We start from the raw sequence: 14,239 nt of genomic DNA, 5'->3' as shown, positions 1-14,239 counted from the left end.
AGGTTTGTTCTTTTCAGTTGCACTGGTACTGCACTGGTTCTGAACTAGAACTGGCGAGTACAGCAGAAATTTTTCTAGTGCAAGAATACTGAGAGGAAGGAAAAGAACGCCACAGTGCAAGAATCAACATGGCGCAACACGTAATTGAAGACGTTGATTTATCAGACGAAGAAGATTTTGTTTTACCACCACCACCACTGTTATTGTACGCAGAACCTATCTGGGATGAAGATGATGATGGTAATTACTATTATTTCATGTGGCAAAATTGATTAATGTTAACAAGATAAATATCATCTACAATCTAACCTAATATAATTATATTTCAGATCATAACGAGTTACGGATAATACATCCAATTTTTGGAATGATTCAAAGAATTGAGCATGTAAAAATACAAAATTACGTAGAAGATATTGTTCGGAATTATAATGAGATAGATTTTATTATGCACTTTCGGATATCAAGAGAAAAGACGTATGAACTGATAAATCGATTCAGAATATCTGAGATATTTGTTTCTTTACAAGGTATGTATATTATATGTATATATAAAATTTTATATAATAATATTTGTATGTATATAAAAAATATGTCTGTTGTGTGCGCGCGCACGTGTGTGGGTGTTATAACAAGAATGTGTTATTTTGGACATGAAGGAAATTGACATTTAACTTTACATTTAGATGATGCTGGACGTCTTAACATAACGGCTGAAAAACATTTATTGTGTTACCTGTGGTTCGTAGGACATCAAACTGCATCATATCGTGATGTAGCTGATCGATTTGGAATAACACTGAGTACTTTGTACAATATAATAACGAGAGTAACAAATTTTATAATGTTACTAGCACCTGACATCATTAAATATCCAACATTAGCTGAAAAAGAAGAAACTGCAACATATTATAGAGAAAGAAAAGGATTCCCTCGTATAATTGGTAATGTAACGTAAAAAGATTTCCTCATATCATTGATTATGTTTATATTTATGCATGTAATAGCTTCTGCATACAGGACGCAGAAACGCTTACAACGCAGCTAAATTTTTTTTTCGCTTTTCTGTAAGAGCAAAAAATTATTGGCTACTGCGTTACTTCTAACCGAATGGCAAGCATTTCCACGTCCTGTGTGCAGAAGCTATAAGATGTTGAATACTTTAAAGACTTAAACACAGTGAGAGGAATAAGGAATAGAATAAAGGAATAAGGAACAAAGAATAGGAATTCATAGTCGCATCTTACTTCAATATACGTGTATTGAAATAAGATACTATAAACTTTTATTCTTTGTTTCTTATTCCTTTTTCTTATTCTTTATTCTTCTCATTGTGTCTGAGCTCTAATGTTTCTTTTTTTCAGGTGCTATTGACGGTTCACAAATTAGAATAGATAAACCCAGAGAAGATCCAGATTCTTATATTAATCGAAAGCAATACTTTTCCTTGCATATTCAAGGAACAGTAAATCATAAAATGCAGTTTATTGATGTTTTCATTGGATATCCTGGTTCTGTCCACGACGCAAGGGTTTTCAAAAATTCTTCATTGCGTAACGATTTACATGAATTGTGTACAGGCTAGTTGAAAAATTATATAAATAATATAAGTAGGCTAATAATAAAAAATTGATATTTTAACATTAGACATTTTCTTATAGATAATTATTTTTTGCTTGGAGATAGCGCATACCCATGTTTGAAAGAATTAATTGTACCATACAGGGATAACGGACATCTGACACGTGCACAGAGAATATTTAATCAGAAACTAAGTTCCTGCAGGGTAATAATTGAAAACGCATTTGGGTGTCTCAAGCAACGTTTTAGACAACTATATCATTTCAAATTGCGCGATATGGTGCGTATGGTACGCGTGATACATGCGTGTTGCGTACTTCATAATATTGCAAAAATTGAAGATTTGCAATATCTTGAAGCGCCAATAAATGACCAGTATCCTGACATGGAAGCACAAAACTTGCGTGTTAATTTTGATGAAGCAGTAAGAGAACATGAAACTGGAGTGCATATCCGAGACGAATTATGTCATTTACTATCTCAATAAAATTAAATGTAATAATCTCAGCAATTAAATTAATGTAAAAAAATAAACAATTGCTTTTCTTGTTATTCTATCCTCTATTTTATTTCTATCTTTTATAATACAAATATATTATTTTAACAATAAAAAGGAGAAGGTTCATAAAATTAAATAAAAAATAAACAAATCAAAAAATAGAGTAAATAAAAGTCAAACGCTTAATGCAACATTTGTAATTTATTATATGTATTTTGTACATGCATATTAATATATGCGTATATATATGTAAAACAAAACATTTCTTAACCATTAATAACGTTTTATTTATAAGATTGCTCTTAAAGCAAGGAACTTGTGTGGGACAATTTCCCTGAATCCGAAAAAATAAAATTAAATTAAAATAAAATTTCACGCATTTATTTACTGCGTTGAACTCTTGGACAAATTGTAAATTGTACTCTTGCTGAATTATACATTTTTAACTTTCTAACTTTTTTAATGCTTATTTATGTTAATGTTTGTTTTCAGATAAATTTCTCTTAACAATTCATTTCTTTCTTCTCTCAATTGATTTGCCTTTATTAGTTGTTCCTCTATATTTTTCACTGATTGTTCATATGTATTTCTCATTGCTTTATATTCCGTTACTAACTGTGTTTGTATTTCATTTTTTATCTCCTTTTCATGTTGAATATCGCTTAAAAGTTTTTCGATCGTTTTGTGAAAAATTTCTGTAACTCTTGTCGTTCTAACCGTTTGTTTTCTGTGCGTACTATGTGACAATGTCTACAATACATATATGTTCTACAGATTACATTAATATTAGTTATATCAATAGAGAGGATGTATAGCACACTTACTTGATTTGAACAATCATTTTCAGTGTGGCTTGCATTTATTTCCGATGTAGTGTTCCTTGAATTTGATGTTGATTCTACATTTACATCTGTATTTAAATTAACTCCATTTTGATTATTCATATCACAGGTATTAGCTCTGTAATATGTATACAATGGATAAATAAAACAGTTATGTCTTATCATTAAAGTAATAATAAATATAAATTATAAATATGTAGAATTTAATATATCTTTTTAAATAATATTTCGTACTTATCAGTCTGAACCTCAAGATTAGGAACTTGCAAAGCTGTGCTAATTTGGACATCATCCCTTAAAAGTAGACCTTGCTTTCCAGATATTGCCAATGGTCGAATGTTGTGCTTATGACCCAGAAGTTTAGTTAACTGTCTGTAAATATTATCAACGCATTGTACTTCATTGCATGTTATCCATAAAGTTACATTAAGTTTGAAATAAATTTAATATTTACTGTTCATATGGACATGACATGCGAGCTCTGCCTGTTTTATTATTATTTAAAATCATATTTTTGAACGATCTCTCTAAAGACTTATATTTATTTTCGACTTGTACAAGTGTCACGTTGTATCCATGTTTTTGCATACTTTCTGTTATTTTTTGCCATAATATTTTCTTGGTTTTAATTTTTCTGTTCACTAAGAGATCACTGTTTTTCTCATATAATTCCAAAAACAGTTTAGTTGTTGCATCATCCCAAAAAAATGTCTCTCTTCTATCTTGGTTTATTCTATTAGCATTATTTTCATAATTAGCATTATTTTCATCGTTACCATTATTTTCTTGACTACAATTTCCATCATAACTATTTATATCATTTGTTTGTTCGTTCTGTTCCACATTTTGACGTAATGTAATAGACATTAATTTATCATCAACATAACATTGCAACGTATCACAGGTAAAGTCAATATCTTTATATTTTAAATAAAATATTACACCATCTGAAAGAATAAATAAATAAATAAGTAACATAAAAGACACGATAAAAGGATATAAACATGCATCGTATAAACGCATATAATTAGGTAGAATTATAAATCACAAAAAAACAAAATAAGATAATGAAACATCAAGCCTAATCGAAAATATCCACAGTAATTACTGTATTAACATAAATAAAGTAAATGTAACGTAGATTTGGATACTTATTATATATTTACACATTACTTTTAACAAAATTAATTACTGCAGATTTTAGATTAGGCTTGACGTTTTATTATTTGTCTCATTTATATATTTAGATAAATTTTGACGTACCTTTGGATTCACAAGTAACATTTCCATTTCCATCAACCAAAATATTTTCAGCTGCATCCCTTTTAATGTATGCATTTCCCGTTGTTTCCATTTTTTAATATTCTAAAAAATATTCATTTTTTAATATTCTAAAAAATTAAAATTCTATAAAGCTCTCACTATACATCTGATAATCATATACCTGATTGCGTTGGTGGGGAATCGTTATCTCCTTGACCAGGACTCAATATAGCCTCCTTAATTTGACTATTAACACCCTTCGGATCTAATATAGCGCTATAAAAAGTAAAACTTTAAAATATAAAATACATATCAAACATATATTTATCCTTTATATTTACCCTTTTAAGTTACGGCAGTAAACTAACCTCTAAACTAGTGCAGCAGTTCAGTTGAAAAGAACCAGGCCATTTCAGACTTTCCACCTTTGCACTGCTTGCACTTGCTCAAGACCTGGGGCAAGCAGTTCAGTGAACTGTTGAACTAAGTTCTGTTGTACTACTGAAAAGAACAGTAACTCTTGACGTCACTTCTGGTAAAAAGAACGCTTCAGTGTACACTTTTTGAACTAGTGCAGAAAGTTCTGCTGAAAAGAACAAACCTATAACGCGTCGCTCATCGGTTGCCCGGAGATCCGGGATTCGGCAGCAGTCGACGCGCCTTAGGAATATACGGCACGTGGTGCGCATATACCCCGCTCGTATTGGGTACCTCCCACGCACGAGCACGCCGCGCTCGCCTCGCGAAACGCTACCCTGTTCAGTACTACCGGCTGCATCCGTTACCCAGCTGATAGGACCTGGGATTGGGCAGCAGCCCAGCAGTTTTATGGGTAAAGGGCACAGGGTGCGCCGTTTACCCGCGCTTGCTTGAATTTTCTTCACGTTGACATTCAGAGCACTGGGCAGAAATCACAAGCCTAAACATACGGCTTTGTTTTTCCGTATGTTTAGGCTTCGTTTTATGGCTGTTTGTTTATTGTCGAGGGAAAGTATCTGGTGTCAATTTTAGAAGTGTGCTGAAACGATCTATAGTGATTTTTTATTGAAATGTCTTTTTATTTCGGAAAATACCGCAACATAAATAGGGTAATTTCTCGCCGAGATAGCAAGAAATTCAATATGGCTGCGGTGACTACCCAGGAGCCTTATTGTCTCAATTGATGCGTATTGTCTCGCAGGTCGCTAATCTTGTTTTCCATTTCTTCGAAACGTTGCTGCAAGTTGCAAGTATAAAGTATTGTTCCATATCAATAAAACTCAAAACGTTAAGTTCACTTCTTATATCGAATATATATAATTTTGATTACAATGAAATATAAAATTCATGTGTATAATGTAAAAACCAAGCTTTCGAGAAGTGATAAGAAAAAATGCAAAAACATTACATGCAAGTTATACATTCTTATGCAGGAGAACAGTTACAACTTTTCGTTTTCTTAGTAATAATCAGAATCTTGTGTTATCTTATTTTACAAAATCTTTATTTTTATATTATATTCGATTTACTTCTCCTCGTATACCTGACACTTTTCTTCTAGAGATAAGCTCTTCTGTTTAAACAATCTGTCCCGTTCGGCGAGATCCTTCTCGTATTGCTGCACGATTAAAATCCTTCTTGAACAACTGGTCCTTTAGCTTTTTTACTTCATCATGCAGTTCCTCGATATTTCGCACTCGATCGTTGTTCTGTTTCTCCCGCAGCCGCGTTTCCGTGTCTAATCGCTCTCTGAACTGCGCCGTCGTCCATTTACCGACCTTGCCTCGACCTGCAGAAATACAAGACAAATTAATTATGCGGAGTATCAACTTTACGTTTACATCAACTTCTACTTGCAACTTCTGTGCAAGATTAAAAAAAACAGAAAATTAACGTAAGACAACAGTTCCGCAGTGTGACGTAACGACATGTACAAAGTGCAATCTATTTCTGAAGAAAATGACGATAGAACAATTACAGCAATAACTGTCTGTTGGTCTTTGTAGTATTGGGATACCAGATTGACGATAAGACCGAGGCAAGGACGGATGTAAAGAAGAGAAGAAATCGCAAAGCAGCATAAAAACAGAGTGACAAGTCCTTTATATTAGGATTGTAGCACGAGTAACATTAATATATTCAATCGCAATGTATTCCGTTTTAATGGAGCGTTTTATCGAGGTAATAAACAAGCGGAAAGTCCTTACCTGCCGCGCTCATCACAGTCGTATAAACGTGAACTCACGCTACGCGATCTCGCGTTATCTACTACATTTAAGCTGTTACTACTGTCGCTATTGCTGAGAGATCTCAAGGAGCGCACGCTAAGCGATCTCGCGTTATCTACTACATTTAAGCTGTTACTACTGCCGCTATTGATGCAGATTTCAAGTAGCGCTGGTGCAACGGATCCAAGTTATCGTATAATTTTTTAGCATCGTTTGGAAAGTGCTTTTCAAGTGCCCAGTATGATCTATAAAAAAGCGATAAAATTATCAACGTTATTGAATTGATCTCGTCGTAAACGAAAACAGGCATCGTTGGAACTTATCCGTCCACAAAGGACTACTTACTTCCTGGCAAAGTCTCGCGCTTCAGAGTCGAATCCGCGATGTCCTTTTTAATCGCGTCCAACAATATTTCTTTGTGCTTCTGCAATATCTTCGTAGACCAGGTCTCCAGAATTAAATGCAAGGTATTTAATAAAGAATAAATTTGTTTTATTGTCCTGCACAATTGTTTTCTGGGTCAAAATAAAAAAGAGAAAATCGCTCATTTTTACATTATTTTCACTCATTTGTATCATGTGTCTAATGTTATTTAAAAAAATTTGGCAATTATACCGTTCAATAAAGCAAAGTTTCAGCTTTAAGAATTTGTTTTTAAATTGCGATACAATGTATTTTTTAAGAGAGTTATGAGCAATCAAAGACAAAATCCTGATTTTTTATTCAATCCACGATAACTCAGTAACAAAAATTGTAGAAATATTAAAAAAAAAAAAAGATTTTGCAAGGAAAACTTCAAGGTTTCACGTTAGAAAGTCGAAAATTTTCAGATTTTTTTTGTGAGAGAAATGGTTGTTGATGAAGGTGGCACGGAGGCATTGTTGTCGTTAGCGCTGGATGGCATAGTCGAGGGAAAGAAACAAGCTTCGCTAGCTTTTGGTCCGTTTGGCACTCACGAAACGTCCTGAGGTTATATTTCCCGGTCAACTACTCACGGAGTTTGTTCAACCCATCGTAAATTTTCTGAACCCAGAGTGTTCCGTTAATGAGAATTGCCAGACTCTAACAGCTTTGTGCAATTTAGCTAAAGTCAACGACAGCATGCGATAACATATATTCAAAGAAGGAGTATTTCAGAAGATTGAAGGCTTTAGATACAAGGGAGATTATCTTTTGAGATTGGCGTCCTTAATTTTGTAAATAATAACATGTCGTACGATAAAGTATCGCAAAATGTGTATCACTATCTTCGACAATATTTATCCGTTACTTTTACTGTTCCAGCCTGCTTATTAACCAAGTCATAGGTAGCATAGGCGGCTAAAACTAACTTACCAAAAAAGCAATACCCACTTTTACTACTTTCTGTACATTAGGACGCTGTAATAATCGGTATGATAGGCATTCTTTTGTATTTGTTTTAGTGCAAGTCTAGCTGCTTTTTTTAGTTCTTGTTCTCTACGTGCACGCTTAATTCCAATAAAATTGCTTTGTACCATTTTTAGGGGTGACCGATATATCATATCTTCCTAATCCACTTTCTTATTGGAGTTTACATAGTATTCTTTATCATCGAGGTCAAACAACTTAGCTAAGAAAAACCAATGGTAATTACTTTCTGCTTGTTTATCCGCTGTATTATGATAACTAACAGTTTTCATAATGTAAGCACTTAAATCTCGTATAAACTCATCTGCAAATCTTATAAACATTTTGATATTAAGCCGTGAAGTCGCTATTTAGTATTTCGAGCAAGATAATTCTCGAGTTGAGTATCTTATGTTATTGTACAAGGACGAGAATCAAGGATAAATCGTTATAAACAGTAAAAAAGTACGATTCTTTAATTCTTATCTCTGCAGTAGTGCCAAGTGTTGATGTAACAGAATGAAATGGATAGAACTTGAAGTATTTTTTAAGTGTCCTGAAGTAATCTCAAGTGTTATTTTGTGCAAATATCTTTTTATTTGGTAAGAAAGACGAAAATTAGATAAAATACAATAAAAATTGATAAAATTTAAGTGTTAAAATTAAGAAACCGATAATATCAGTTAAGTAATAGATGATATTAACACTCTAACATTCTCATGTTATATTATTTTCTAACTAATTTTTTGTTTTTTCTTGTAAAAAGGTTAAAGTAATTTAGCTGTTTTGGAAAATAAAAACTTATATGGTCATAAAATAAGGATAAACAATTACAGTTGTTGGCCCACTCTAAACAATAAACAATATATCTGAGGGTCAGTTGTTGGCCACTCTACAATGGCGTGCGGGATCGGGAGTTGACAGGCAATATCAATTAAGACATGTGTAGTTTTTATTCACAGTTTAATATATACACGACGTGGTATTTTATATAGCGCAGGACGGGTGGAACGCGATATATACAACGCAGGGGCAGTGCGGGTGCACTCGATAACGGACGCGGTCGCACGCGATGCGACGGACTTGGTAGTACTTGCTATAGCGCAGGGACGGACAGAACGCGGTTTATTTACAACGAAGAAGTAGCTGCGGGTGCACTTGCTAACGAACGCAGTATCGTTATTCGACGGCTCGGTATATTACATGGACGTATTACAGTCAATAGGCGGACGCGGTATATTACAGGTAGTGCATGTGCACTCGGCAACGACGCGGATTTAATAACGAACGCGGTAGATTACGTAGATGTATTACAGTACATGGGCGGACGCGGTATATTACAGGTAGTGCATGTGCACTCGATAACGACGCGGTATTTAATAACGAGGTATATTACATCGTCTCTGTACGCTCGCGGATGCCGCGGTAATATGCGTGCGGGGACGCGTCACGTGGGATGGAACATTTCCGGAGCCCCGGGGCGGCGGCAGCGAGAGCCCTCGTTGCGAGGCCGAGCGCGCTCGACCCCGCGTAACCGTGCTTCGGGGTTAGGTTGAAGGAGGGCGAGAACACCTGAGAGCTCTCAGTCGAGGCTCGGAGCACCGGACCTCGTTTGGCGTGTTCCCTAGGAGTCGGGAATAGGTTTTCGTCTGGAAGCGGATTTCTAGACAAAGTGGACGCTTTTTCTCGGAACGGCGGTTTATATACCCGCCCGGCGCGGGGGATAATAAACCGCCGTTCCGGAGGAAAAAAAAGCGTCACTTTGTCTAGAAATCCGCTTCCACGACGAAAACCTATTCCGACTCCTAGGGAACACGCCAAACGAGGTCCGGTGCTCGCGAGCCCTCGACTGAGAGCATCTCAGGTGTTCGCGCCCTCCTTCAACCTAAAACCCCGAAGGCACGGTTACGCGGGGTCGAGCGCGCTCGGCCTCGCAACGAGGGCTCTCGCTGCCGCCGCCCGGGGCTCCGGAAATGTTCCATCCCACGTGGACGCGTCCCCGCACGCATATTACCGCGGCATCCGCGAGCGTACAGAGATGATGTAATATACTTCGTTATTAAATACCGCGTCGTTATCGAGTGCACATGCACTACCTGTAATATACCGCGTCCGCCCAATGTACTGTAATACATCTACGTAATCTACCGCGTTCGTTAGTTAATACCGCGTCGTTGCCGAGTGCACATGCACTACCTGTAATATACCGCGTCCGCCTATTGTACTGTAATACGTCCATGTAATATACCGGGCCAGTCGAATAACGATACTGCGTTCGTTAGCAGTGCACCCGCAGCTACTTCTTCGTTGTAAATACCGCGTTCTGTCCGTCCCTGCGCTATAGCAAGTACTACCAAGTCCGTCGCATCGCGTGCGACCGCGTCCGTTTATCGAGTGCACCCGCACTGCCCCTGCGTTGTATATATCGCGTTCCACCCGTCCCTGCGCGCTATATAAAATACCACGGTCGTGTATATATTAAACTGTGAATAAAAACTACTACATGTCTCACTAAATGACTATTGTCTCTGGGCCTGTCATCGGACTCCCGATCCCGCACGCCAGTCCGCGTTCGATAAAGTCAGGCCGTTACATGTGCGCCCGAACAGGGACTCGAACCCTGGACCCTCAGATATATTGCCAATTAAGATATTGCCAATTATGTAGAGTGGCCAACAAACTGTATTGTTTATCCTTATTTATGACTCATATAAGTTTTTATTTTTCCAAACAGCTAAATACTTAAACCTTTGTTTACAAGAAAAACAAAAAATTAGTTAGAAAATAATATAACATGAGAATGTTAGAGTGTTAATATCATCTATTACTTAACTGATATTATCGGTTTCTTAATTTTAACACTTAAATTTTATCATTTTTATTGTATTTTATCTAATTTTCGTCTTTCTACCAAATAAAACGATATTTGCCACAAAATAACACTTGAGATTACTTCAGGACACTAAAAAAATACTTCAAGTTCTATCCATTCATTCGTTACATCAACACTTGGCACTACTGCAGAGATAAGAATTAAAGAATCGTACTTTTTTACTGTTATAACGATTTTAATCCTGATTCTCGTCCTTGTACAATAACATAAGATACTCAACTCGAGAATTATCTTGCTCGAAATACTAAATAGCGACTTCACGGCTTAATATCAAAATGTTTATAAGATTGCAGATGAGTTTATACGAGATTTAAGTGCTTCATTATGAAAAACTGTTAGTTATCATAATACAGCGGATAAACAAGCAGAAAGTAATTACCATGGTTTTTCTTAGCTAAGTTGTTTGACCTCGATGATAAAGAATACTATGTAAACTCCAATGTAAGAAAGTGGATTAGGAAGATATGATATATCGGTCACCCCTAAAATGGTACAAAAGCAATTTTATTGGAATTTAAGCGTGCACGTAGAGAACAAGAACTAAAAAAGCAGCTAGACTTGCACTAAAACAAATACAAAAGAAATGCTATCATACCGAATTATACAGCGTCCTAATGTACAGAAAGTAGTAAAAGTGGGTATTGCTTTTTTGGTAAGTTAGTTTTAGCCGCCTATGCTACCTATGACTTGGTTAATAAGCAGGCTGGAACAGTAAAAGTAACGGATAAATATTGTCGAAGATAGTGATACACATTTTGCGATACTTTATCGTACGACATGTTATTATTTACAAAATTAAGGACGCCAATCTCAAAAGATAATCTCCCTTGTATCTAAAGCCTTCAATCTTCTGAATACTCCTTCTTGAATATATGGTTATCGCATGCTGTCGTTGACTTTAGCTAAATTGGCACAAAGCTGTTAGAGTCTGGCAATTCTTCATTAACGGAACACTCTGGGTTCAGAAAATTTACGATGGTTGAACAAACTCCGTGAGTAGTTGACCGGGAAATATAACCTCAGGACGTTTCGTGAGTGCCAAACGGACAAAGCTAGCGAAGCTTGTTTCTTTCCCTCGACTATGCCATCCAGCGCTAACGCACAACAATGCCTCCGTGCCACCTTCATCAACAACCCTTCTCTCACAAAAAAAATCTGAAAATTTTCGACTTTCTAACGTGAAACCTTGAAGTTTCCTTGCAAAATCTTTTTTTTTTTTAATATTCTACAATTTTTTGTTACTGAGTTATCGTGGATGAATAAAAAATCAGGATTTTGTCTTTTGATTGCTCATAACTCTCTTAAAAAATCATTGTATCGGCAATTTAAAAACAAATTCTTAAAGCTGAAACTTTGCTTTATTGAACGGTATAATTGCCAAATTTTTTTTAAATAACATTAGACACATGATACAAATGAGTGAAAATAATGTAAAAAATGAGCGATTTTTCTCTTTTTTATTTTGACCCAGAAAACAATTGTGCAGGACAATAAAACAAATTTATTCTTTATTAAATACCTTGCATTTAAATCTGGAGACCTGGTCTACGAAGATATTGCAGAAGCACAAAGAAATATTGTTGGACGCGATTAAAAAAGGACATCGCGGATTTCATTGTCAGACTCTGAAGCGCGAGACTTTGCCAGGAAGTAAGTAGTCCTTTGTGGACGGATAAGTTCCAACGAGCCTGTTTTCGTTTACGACGAGAGCAATTCAATAACGTTGATAATTTTATCGCTTTTTATAGATCATACTGGGCACTTGAAAAGCACTTTCCAAACGATGCTAAAAAATTATACGATAACTTGGATCCGTTGCACCAGCGCTACTTGAAAAATCTGCATCAATAGCGGCAGTAGTAACAGCTTAAATGTAGTAGATAACGCGAGATCGCTTAGCGTGCGCTCTTGAGATCTCTCAGCAATCGCGACAGTAGTAACAGCTTAAATGTAGTAGATAACGCGAGATCGCGTAGCGTGAGTTCACGTTTATACGACTGTGATGAGCGCGGGCAGGTAAGGACTTCCGCTTGTTTATTACCTCGATAAAACGCTCCATTAAAACGGAATACATTGCGATTGAATTATTAATGTTACTCGTGCTACAATCCTAATATAAAGGACTTGTCACTCTGTTTTTTTATGCTGCTTTGCGATTCTTCTCTTTTTACATCCGTCCTTGCCTCGGTCTTATCGTCAATCTGGTATCCCAATACTACAAAGACCAACAGACAGTTATTGCTGTAATTGTTCTATCGTCATTTTCTTCAGAAATAGATTGCACTTTGTACATGTCGTACGTCACACTGCGGAACCTGTTGTCTTACGTTAATTTTCCTGTTTTTTAATCTTGCCAGAAGTTGCAAGTAGAAGTTGATGTAAACGTAAAGTTGATACTCCGCATATTTAATTTGTCTTGTATTCTGCAGGTCGAGGCAAGGTCGGTAAATGGACGACGGCGCAGTTCAGAGAGCGATTAGACACGGAAACGCGGCTGCGGGAGAAACAGAACAACGATCGAGTGCGAAATATCGAGGAACTGCATGATGAAAGTAAGTAAAAAAAGCTAAAGGACCAGTTGTTCAAGAAGGATTTAATCGTGCAGCAAATACGAGAAGGATCTCGCCGAACGGGACAGATTGTTTAAAACAGAAGAGCTTATCTCTAGAAGAAAAGTGTCAGGTATATGAGGAGAAAGTAATCGAATATAAATATAAAAATAAAGATTTTGTAAAATAAATAACACAAGATTCTGATATTACTAAGAAAACAAAAAAGTTGTAACTGTTCTCCTGCATAAGAATGTATAACTTGCATGTAGTTTTTGCATTTTTCTTATCACTTCTCGAAAGCTTGGTTTTTACATTATACACATGAATTTTCTATTTCATTGTAATCAAAATGCTATATATTCGAATAAGAAGAGTGAACTTACGTTTTGAGTTTTATTGATATGGAACAATACTTTATACTGCAACTTGCGCAACGTTTCGAAGAAATGGAAAACAAGATTAGCGACCTGCCGAGACAATACGCAATCAGAGCAATTTTAAAAATGACAATAAGGCTCCTGGTTAGTCACCGCAGCCCTATTGAATTTCTTGCTATCTCGGCGAGAAATTACCCTATTTATGTTGCGGTATTTTCCGAAATAAAAGACATTTCAATAAAAAATCACTATAGATCGTTTCAGCACACTTCTAAAATTGACCAGATACTTTCCCTCGACAATAAACAAACAGCCATAAAAACGAAGCCTAAACATACGGAAAAACAAAGCCGTATGGTTAGGCTTGTGATTTCTTGCCCAGTGCTCTGAATGTCACGTGAAGAAAATTCAAGCAAGCGCGGGTAAACGGCGCACCCTGTGCCTTACCCATAAAACTGCTGGGCTGCTGCCAATCCCAGTCCTATCAGCTGGGTAACGGATGCAGCCGGGTAGTACTGAACAGGGTAGCGTTTCCGCGAGGCGAGCGCGCGTGCTCGTGCGTGGGAGGTACCCAATACGAGCGGGGTATATGCGCACCACGTGCCGTATATTCCTAAGGCGCGTCGACTGCTGCCGAATCCGGATCTCCGGCAACCG

At 36.4% G+C, this 14,239-nt stretch overlaps 2 protein-coding genes across 3 annotated transcripts; one reads left to right on the top strand and one right to left on the bottom strand.

The window, feature by feature from the left end:
* The first annotated feature begins 6 nt into the window (after positions 1-6).
* Positions 7-2,133, top strand: LOC139824172 (putative nuclease HARBI1). 2 transcript variants are annotated; one of them, XM_071796666.1, is made up of 5 exons: positions 7-240; positions 330-530; positions 687-944; positions 1,365-1,580; positions 1,662-2,133. In XM_071796666.1, exons 1-5 carry the CDS (start codon positions 129-131, stop codon positions 2,066-2,068), a joined length of 1,194 nt encoding a protein of 397 aa, XP_071652767.1. In that variant the 5' UTR covers positions 7-128; the 3' UTR covers positions 2,069-2,133. The 2 variants fall into 2 exon arrangements, with proteins under 2 accessions (XP_071652767.1, XP_071652768.1); XM_071796667.1 differs by having other exon boundaries at positions 1,726-1,877.
* Positions 2,134-2,262: 129 nt separating this feature from the next.
* On the bottom strand, positions 2,263-4,776 carry LOC139824173 (uncharacterized). The gene is made up of 7 exons (XM_071796668.1): positions 4,554-4,776; positions 4,367-4,461; positions 4,186-4,287; positions 3,377-3,869; positions 3,157-3,294; positions 2,905-3,040; positions 2,263-2,830 (listed from the first exon to the last, which is right to left on the bottom strand). The coding sequence occupies exons 3-7, from the start codon at positions 4,274-4,276 to the stop codon at positions 2,540-2,542; spliced, it is 1,149 nt and encodes a 382-aa protein (XP_071652769.1). The 5' UTR covers positions 4,277-4,287; positions 4,367-4,461; positions 4,554-4,776; the 3' UTR covers positions 2,263-2,539.
* Positions 4,777-14,239: the final 9,463 nt, after the last annotated feature.

This window comes from Temnothorax longispinosus, unplaced genomic scaffold (assembly GCF_030848805.1).
Source record: "Temnothorax longispinosus isolate EJ_2023e unplaced genomic scaffold, Tlon_JGU_v1 HiC_scaffold_281, whole genome shotgun sequence".
NCBI lineage: Eukaryota > Metazoa > Arthropoda > Insecta > Hymenoptera > Formicidae > Temnothorax > Temnothorax longispinosus.
Note: the sequence above shows the minus strand (reverse complement) of the source record. Positions and strands in the feature narration are given on the sequence as shown.